The following is a 9603-nucleotide window of genomic DNA, read 5'->3' as shown; positions in this document are numbered from 1 at the left end:
TTCTCCCTTCAGTCGCCCGTGACCCCTACATTCTGCCTCCCCACTTTTGCCCCTGAGGTACAGTCACCCCCTCACTGTGAACAGAGAGAGACGGAGCCCCATGTCTCTGGGCCCGACCACACCATATCGCCCAGCGGGCACAGTCCTTGCCACCAGTGGGCCCCACACCCACCCCCTTTTAAGTTGGCTACTCACAAATGGGATGGATTCAATACAATTTTACTAGGCCGTAAGGCCGAGCAGAAGCATTGGAGTTGCCGTTTCCAGGGCAACGGCGGCTGTGGCCAGGCCCAGTCAATGGGAGCAGGTAAGTGGAGGAGCCAGAGTGAAAAGAGCCACTGTCATCAATCAGGCCGAGCTCGGCGACTCTCAGGAGTATCGTGTTCCCTCTCCCAGACTCAGTGCGTGCTCTCATACTCGCACACTCTCTCTCTCTCCCTCTCTCCCTTTCCCCGCTTCCCCTCACACCTCCTCGCTCCCCCCTCCCGTAGTTCAGAGACACAGCGCGGAAACAGACCGTGTGTGGGAAGGAACTGCAGGTGTTGGTTTACACCAAAGATAGACACAAAATGCTGGAGTAACTCAGCGGGTCAGGCAGCATCTCAGGGGAAAAGGGACGGGTGACTTTTCGGGCCGAGACCCTTCATCAGACACTGGAGGAGGGAGGGCCTCAACTTAAAACGTCACCTATTCCTTTTCTCCAGAGAGGCTGCCAGCATCGCTGGGTTACCCCAGCATTTTGTGCCTATCTTCGACGGAAACCGGTCCTTCAGTCCATCGAGACCACGGCGACCATCAACTCACTCATTCACGCTAGTTCTACGTTGTCCCACTGTTACATCCACTCCCCCTACACACGAGGAGCCGTTTACAGAGGGCCAACTCATTCACCTACTCCCCCCAAACATCTTGAGGTTGTGGGAGAAAACCAGAGCACCCGGACGGAGGAAACCCACATGGGTAACAAGGGTGAACGTGCAGACTCCACACGGACAGCATCCGAGGACGGGATTGAATCAGGGTCTCCGGTGCTGCGAGGCAGTGGGTCTATCAGGTGGGGATTTGGGATGCCTGTCCGCCCCACCCCCCCCCTGCCCTCCCCACCCCCACACAACACTCACCACCGCACCAGACTCACCCAGCAGGGGCTGCGAGGAGGGGGTACAGAGTACAGAGCCGTGGAGGAGGGAGACTCAATAATGGGCCCATTATTCTACAGCGGCCCATCTGCTGGATTGGGTTTCAGCGCCAAGCCTCGCCACCGCTCCGCGCGATGCTTTCAAAGATCTGGGGCAGGTAAAGCAAAAGACAAGCCCGTAACATGAGAAATCCCAGGCCTCGAATGTTGCTCCTTTTGTGTTGGTGGTCAGGAGAGATTTAACTCTGAAGAGAATCTATTCACTCCACGTCACTCCCGAATCCGTCAGGCAGCGACGTGGTTGAACTTTAGTTGGGAAGTACCGAGAAGTAGCGGGACGGGAGACACTGAATCAGGGACAGTGTTTCAGCGACTATCTCTGGGTATCTCCTCCTCCTCCTCCTCCTCCTGCAGATACTGACCCTCACTGGGGTACAGGTCCCACACACACACACTGACCCTCACTGGGGTACAGGTCCCACACACACACACTGACCCTCACTGGGGTACAGGTCCCACACACACACACTGACCCTCACTGGGGTACAGGTCCCACACACACACACACACACTGACCCTCACTGGGGTACATGTCCCACACACACACACACACTGACCCTCACTGGGGTACAGGTCCCACACACACACTAACCCTGCCCTGGGCCGCTCCCAGTAGTCGGGAATGCTGCCTCTCCCTGCTCCGGATCGGGCACCAGCTGACAACCTGACCCCTCTGGGAAAAGGCTTTGATCCTTTGCTGCATTGATGTCAGTCACAGTGTGTGGCTGCAGGACTCTGTGACACTTGGTGCCACAATATTCCCACATCCAAAAATGTGCATTGATTTGCACTGATTACTTTAATGCCATTCATTTATTTGCCACGATGATCCTTATTAATATTCATGTCTGCGTCCCACGCATTCAACACAATGAGATTAACGCGCATGTTTTGGCACCGCGGGGCTGATTGATATTCATTTATTCATTGCTGTCCTTGTTAATATGAATGTTTTGACTGTGTGTTGCAGGGCCCATGTGTAACGTCAACATCGACGAGTGTGTGTCGAACCCCTGTCACAACGGAGGGACGTGCCAGGATGCGATCAACAGCTTCACCTGCATCTGCCCCGAGGGCTACCACGACCTGGTGTGCTTCTCGGAGGTGAACGAGTGTAACAGCAACCCCTGCATCCACGGAGACTGCAGGGACAACCTCAATGGGTGTGTAGCCGCCGCTGGGCAGCGACGGGGCGGGGTGGGATAGTCACACCTAGGGGACGTTTAACGGGATGTGTGCAGGGTGCTCTACTCAATATCCAAACCCTGCTATTCAATAGTTGATGGCCCTTCATTATCACTTGTCCCGCGACACTGTGTAATTCTGCATACTATCCCCTACAACCATGCTACACATACGCACAATCGTGCCCAAGTACAAGAGTGCAACGATTATAATGTAAGAATTTCTGCATTTCGAGTGAAATTCTACTGAAGCAGTTCCTGGCACCGCGTATTACCTTTTAACTATAGGTCAGCACGGTGGCACAGCTGGGAGAAATGCTGCCACCCAGAGCCAGATACCCGGACTCCAACCAGGTTTCAGGTGCTGTCTGTGAGGAGTTTGCACGTTCTCCTTGTGACCGCGTGGGTTTCCTCCGGGTGCTCCGGTTTCCTCCCGCAATCCAAAAACTTGCTTGACAACATCTTTCCTGCAACACAGTGCTCAAAACTGGACACGATACTCAAAATGTGGCCACAATAATGTCTTGTACAACTGCAACATGACCTCCCAACTTCTATTCTCAATGTTTAAGAAGGAACTGCAGATGCTGGAAAATCGAAGGTAGACAAAAGTGCTGGAGAAACTCAGCGGGTGCAGCAGCATCTATGGAGTGAAGGAAATAGGCAACGTTTCGGCCCAAAACCCTTCTTCGTCTGAAACATTGCCTATTTCCTTCGCTCCATAGATGCTGCCTCACCCGCTGAGTTTCTCCAGCATTTTTGTCTACCTTCTATTCTCAATGCTCTGACTGATGAAGGCCAATGTGCCGTATGGTCTTTTTGACCACCCCAGCTACCAGTGATGCCACTTTCAAGGGTCACGAAGAAGGGGTTTTATTCTGCAAAATACTGGTGCCAGCTTGGCCCTGGCAATGTGTAAGAAGGAACTGCAGACGCTGGCTTAAACCGAAGGTAGACACAAAAAGCTGGAGTAACTCAGCGGGACAGGCAGCATCTCTGGAGAGAAGGAATGGGTGACGTTTCGGGTCGAGACCCTTCTTCAATCTGAAGAATTGATGCTGCCTGTCCTGCTGAGTTTTTGTGTCTATCCCTGGAAATGATGGGTGGGGGCAGGTTGATGGCGTTGCCCAGACCACCCCCCCCGCGTATCGTTGTGTGTGCGTGTGTGTGTGTGTGTGTGTGTGCGTGTGTGTGCATGCATGTGCGTGGGTGTGCTTGTGCGTGTGTGGGTGTGTGGGTGTGTGTGTGTGTGTGTGTGTGTGCATGCATGTGCGTGGGTGTGCTTGTGCGTGTGCATGTGTGGGTGTGTGCGTGTGTGTGTGTGTGCGTGCATGTGCGTGGGTGTGCTTGTGCGTGTGCGTGTGTGGGTGTGTGTGTGTGTGCGTGTGTTGGGGGCTTGGCTCTGCCAGTGTGGTGGGTTTGCTCGGACTGACTCTGCCCGTCTGTGCCCACAGGTACAGCTGTGAGTGCAGCCACGGCTGGGCCGGCACCAACTGCGACCAGAACGTTAACGAGTGCGAGTCGCAGCCCTGCGCCAATGGCGGCACGTGCCGGGACATGAACAACGCCTACCTGTGCGACTGCCGGCCGGGGTTCAGAGGTGAGCCCGTGGACTCGTTGTGGACTTGTATCTCTGCACTAAGCTAAACGAAGATGGGAAGAAACTGTCCTCTCTCCCCTCTCTGTCTCTCCGTCCCGCCCCACTCTCCCTCTCACACTGTTCAGTTTCTGAGCTGATGCATTTGTTCCTCTTTCAGGCCCAAATTGTCAGACAAACATCAACGAGTGTGCGTCCAACCCCTGCCTGAATCAGGGAAGCTGCATCGATGATGTGGCGGGCTACAAGTGTAACTGCATCTTGCCCTACACAGGTAAGGGGCTGAGGCAGGGGCTCGACACCTTGCAAGGGGCTAGTGGACTGGGACCAGGGTCATCCCCTGGTACACACACAGGAGTACATGCGCTTCCTTCAATCCAGGGATGACATGCAGCCCTGTTTCTCCCCCATAACTAAAGTCCAGGCATCATCCTGGTGAATCTTTTCTCTGTAAGGGGATCTTTAATGTCATAAGGTCACAAGTGATAGGAGCAGAGTTAGGCCATTTGGCCCATCAAGCCAACTCCGCCATTCAACCATGGCTGATCTATCTCGCCCTCCTAACCCCATTCTAAGAACTCCACAGATTCACCGCCCTCTGACTAAAGATCCATGTGCAACGTAGAGAGGATGGGGTGGTCTTAGTTTAACCTCAACTGGCAGGCAGTTACCTCCGTTAGACTTGCCAGCCTGGGTTACAGAACATACAACAGTACAGCACAGGAACAGGCCCTTCGGCCCACAAAGTTTGTGCCGAACACGATGATCCATATCCCTCCAATCCCTGTATATCCATGTGCCTCTTTAAGAAGCTCTTAAACACCGCTGTCATATCTGCCTCCACCCCTGGCAGCGAGTTCTACCACATTCTGCGTAAAAAAGGATTGCCCATCCTTTAAACTTTGGGGCGAAACGTCTCCTTTATAGAGGAAGGAGACTTCTCCTCCTCCTTTAAACTTTGAAGGAGTTCGCCTTTAAACCCTTCCTTTATAGGAGTAGGTTACTCTCCTTTCAACGTTGCTCTTCACACCTGAAAAGCGACGCCCTCTATGTGCTCTTTGACATCTCCACCCTGGGAAAAAGACACTGACCGTCAATGCCTCTGGAAAACAAAAACATGGCCCCATCTGTAGAACGCAGATGTAAGGCTGCTGGATTACAGCAGGGCTGACGCCACTGATATCTGCCTTTCCTATTTAACAATTGAAGAGGCACTGTTCTTGGTGAGCTAATCGGTCCAAGGGCAACCTCCGCTTCCGCCATCTGTGCACCAACGCTTTGTGCCATCTGAAAGCTTCATGCTGTGCAGTGTGGGGTGGGGAGGGGAGTCGAGTTTGGTGGGAGCTGGAAAAAAACAGTGCGCAGGTTTCCTGCCGAGGGACTGTTGATTCCCGGCTTCCTGCTGCTCACGGGGAACAATCGGTGGAAATGCCGTCACCCTTCCTGTCTCTGCCGTGTTTCCCTGCAAACCCGTCAAGGCAAAGGCCAGGACGCAACAAAGGCGAGAGGGACCTCAGCTTCAGGAACATTTAAACCCAAACGCAAATTGTAAATTCATGTTCCAGCAACACATTGCCATCAGTGTCATTTAAAATCAAATTGAATGGTCCATCTCTCCGGCTGTGGTGAGGGACCGTCTCCCATCCAGGGCAGTGGGGACCCCCTGGTCCAGGCTCTCTCTCTGGTCCCAAGCTGAGGGGAAAATAAACCACAAGGTGATGCTTCAGCTCCCAACCCAGTGACCACTGACCCCTGCTGGAGGGTCAGCTACAGTGAGGGGCAGTGTGTGTGTGGGACTCCTAGCCCAATAACATAGCTGTCTTAGGGAAATATTGCCCAGAGCTGCAAATGCTAGGAACATGTTCTTGGTTCCACACCCACTGACTCTTTGGGGAACAGTTTGTGGATGGTGTGGTGGTGCTGCTGGCGAATCCGTGGCCTCACAGCTCCAGCCGCCTGTGACTACAAGGGATGGCGGGACTGTCATATGCTGAGAGAATGGAGTAGCTGGGCTTGTACACTCTGGAGTTTAGAAGGATCCAAACGAAACGGCATTTCGTTTGGACCTCCAGGGGTCCAAATGACAATTAAATTGACTATTGACTATTGGATGAGAGGGATCTCATTGAAACATATAAGATTGTCAAAGGCTTGGACACGCTAGAGGCAGGAAACATGTTCCCGATGTTGGGGGAGTCCAGAACCAGGGGCCACACAGTTTAAGAATAAGGAGTAACCATTTAGAACGGAGACGGAGGAAACACTTTTTTCTCACAGACAAAGAGCCCCGCACAGCTCACGCACATGCAGTGTGCCACACACACCATCACACTCCACAATTCTCTGCCTCAGAGGGACGGTGGAGCGCATGTTCTCCCACCACACACACACACACACAGCACTACACACACATCAGAGACACAGTGTCACCCACACACACACTGCACAGGGCCCCCACATCCCCGAGGGACCTTGAGAGGCCGTTCGCAGCAGAAACATGCACGTGTCACATGGAGAGAGCCCCCGTGGGAGTTCATAGGGTCTTAAAAATAGCGGAGTGAGGGGATATGGGGAGAAGGCTCAGGAACAGGCGTACTGATTGGGAGGATCAGCATCCAGGGCCCCCCCCCCCCCCCCCCGGGGATGATCACATTGGATGGATCATGGTCAGAAGCGGCATCTACCCCCCCCCCCCCCTTCCCCCAGAACCGGAGCATGTGCCGGCCCACACTCCTGCACCTATTGTCTATTGTTTATTGACCAGCTGGGTTGCCTCTGGTGACTGACCCCCCCCCCATCTTGCCCCCATCACATGCCATGCAGTTGGTCGGTTTAATGTCCATCGACTATGAATGGCCACCCCCTGACCCCAGCCATTTGCCCCTCCCCCTGAGGTCACTCCCGACATTTTTGTCTCACGTGAGTGGGATGGAACACTCCCAGTGGGGAAGGTGATGACCCCCCCCCCCCATGGGATTTGTGTAGATGACAATGCACTAACGGTGAGACCCCCCCCCCACCATAACTCATTGATGCCATTTCCTCGCTATGAATCGCCCCCTTGTGTGTCAGTGAGTGGGATAATCCAGGGGAAGTTGATGACTGTGCAGCCAGAATATAATGGGATTTGTGTAGAATTACTCCAAACTAAACTAACTGAGATCCCGCGGGTGGGAAGTCCGAAGGGTCAGTCTCCGAGCTGGCTGACCGCGTGGCCAGTGGTGGGGCTGAGATCAGTGTTAGCTCCACACTTCACATGCAGTGGTCCCAGTGGCGGTCTGGGTCACCTTGTCGGCTGGTACCAGCAGTGACACTTTCTGCACAACAATCCACCCATGGTTAACCATCAAATGATGGGACATGCAGAGAGTATTTGTGTCTGGGGGAATCCCCCGGATTTAACCTGTACCCCGCCGTGCAGGGGTGGAGTTTTCACAGGGTAATCCCTCTGTTTTATGTGGAACTCATTGCCACAGGCAGTTGTGGGGGCCAAGTCAATGGGTATTTTTAAGGCAGAGATAGAAAGATTCTTGATCAGTTCGCGTAGCAAGCAGGAGAATGTGGTTGAGAGGTGAAGATAGATCAGCCATGATTGGATGACGTAGACTTGATGGGCCGAATGGCCTAATTCTGCTCTTTGAATTTATGAATTTATGCTCAACCCTAACAGAGCGAAACTGAGCCACACCTGCCCCTACACACTGCTGACCCCTATGGGGGGGCACTGTTACCTGTGGGGGGGGGGGGCACCTGTGGGGTGGGGGGGGGGGGGGGCAATGTTACCAGTGGGGGGGGGGGTGCATATTGTTACCCAGGGGAGGGTGGGCTCTGTTACCCCGGGGGTGGGCACAATGCCAGCAGTGCTGACCATGTTGTACGTTGCTTGCCCACGATCATCAATGGTGTTCCTCTCGTGTGCAGGAGTGAACTGTGAGGATGTGCTGGCCCCCTGCGCCAGGCAGCCGTGTAAAAACCAGGGCGTTTGCCATGAGTCGGAGGATTACGAAAACTTCTCGTGCGGCTGTCCGGACGGGTGGCAAGGTGAGCGGACCGGCAGGGTGGTCGTCATCGGCAACGCAGTCTGTGTGGAGCAGAGTGTCACGGACAGTAGCACACACAGTGTCACACACAGTATCACACACACACACAGTGTCACACACACACACACAGTGTCACACACACACACAGTGCACCCACAGCACACACAAAGAGCCCCGCACAGCTCACGCACATGCAGTGTCACACACACACACACACAGTGTCACACACACACACAGTGTCACACACACACACACACAGTGTCACACACACACACACACCGTCACACACACACACACCGTCACACACACACACAGCACTACACACACACACACACACACACACACAGTATCACACAGCACGCCACACACACACTACACAGATCCCTATACAGCACACACACATAGAGGCTTGCGCAACATACACATACACACACTGTCACACACACACACGTTGTCTCTGTGGCCATGTGGGCTTTCCCCATGTGCTCCAACTTCTTCTAACATCCCACAAAGGTGTGCTTATAGGTTAATTGGCTTCTAGTGTTTATGGTGTGAATGAAACTTTGACATAGAACTAGGGTGACTAGTGATCAATGGCCGGCATGGACTAATTGGGCTAAAGGGCCTGTTTCCATATTGTATCTCTAAAAAAAATGAACAAGAGATAGGACATTGCAGCAGAGTCTGGTGAACACAGATGGCAGACAAAAAATGCTGGACAAACTCAGCGGGTGAGGCAGCATCTATGGAGACGAAACGTCGCCTATTCCTTCTCTCCATAGATGCTGCCTCACCCGCTGAGTTTCCCCAGCATTTTTTGTCTACCTTCGATTGTTCCAGCATCTGCAGTTCTTCCTTAGACATGCTGAACACAGAAGTTTAGGTTTAGATTTAGGTTACTAATTGTCATATGAACTGAGACAGAGTGATAGATTCAGATTCAGATTCAGATTCAGATTCAATTTTAATTGTCATTGTCAGTGTACAGTACAGAGACAACGAAATGCATTTAGCATCTCCCTTGAAGAGCGACATAGCAAACGATTTGAATAAAAAAAATAATAAGTGTCCGGGGGGGGGATGGTGATTGGCAGTCACCGAGGTACGTTGTTGAGTAGAGTGACAGCCACCGGAAAGAAGCTGTTCCTCGACCTGCTGGTTCGGCAACGGAGAGACCTGTAGCGCCTCCCGGATGGTAGGAGGGTAAACAGTCCATGGTTGGGGTGAGAGCAGTCCTTGGCGTGGTTGGGGTGAGAGCAGGATAGGCTTTTGTTCGCCCGCGATCGAACCATATCAGAGAACACTGTACATGAATATTATCAAGTCAAACTCCAGTGCAGTAGGTAGAGCAAAGGGGAAGATACAGAGCGCAGGATGTGGTGTCTGCTCTTGACTGAGTCTCCGCTATCTCTAGGCCAGACCTGTGAAAAGGACGTGAACGAGTGTGTGAAGAGTCCGTGCCAGAACGGAGCCAATTGCCAGAACTCAATGGGTGGATTCCAGTGCGTTTGTCGCCAGGGCTACACCGGCATCACCTGCGAGACCGATGTGGACGACTGCCTGCCCAGTAAGTGGGAGGGAGCG

The 9603-nt window shown here is 53.2% G+C and overlaps 1 protein-coding gene across 1 annotated transcript in view; it reads left to right on the top strand.

Moving 5' to 3' along the window:
• Positions 1–9603, top strand: part of LOC129712090 (neurogenic locus notch homolog protein 1-like) — an 83881-nt gene that overhangs the window by 51660 nt on the left and 22618 nt on the right. The window contains 5 exon segments of the mRNA XM_055660281.1: positions 2169–2361; positions 3837–3982; positions 4140–4253; positions 7901–8020; positions 9434–9586. Coding sequence (XP_055516256.1) covers positions 2169–2361; positions 3837–3982; positions 4140–4253; positions 7901–8020; positions 9434–9586 — 726 coding nt within the window.

Source organism: Leucoraja erinacea, chromosome 31 (assembly GCF_028641065.1).
Source record: "Leucoraja erinacea ecotype New England chromosome 31, Leri_hhj_1, whole genome shotgun sequence".
NCBI classification, from domain to species: domain Eukaryota; kingdom Metazoa; phylum Chordata; class Chondrichthyes; order Rajiformes; family Rajidae; genus Leucoraja; species Leucoraja erinaceus.
This window is presented reverse-complemented; position numbering and strand designations above follow the sequence as displayed.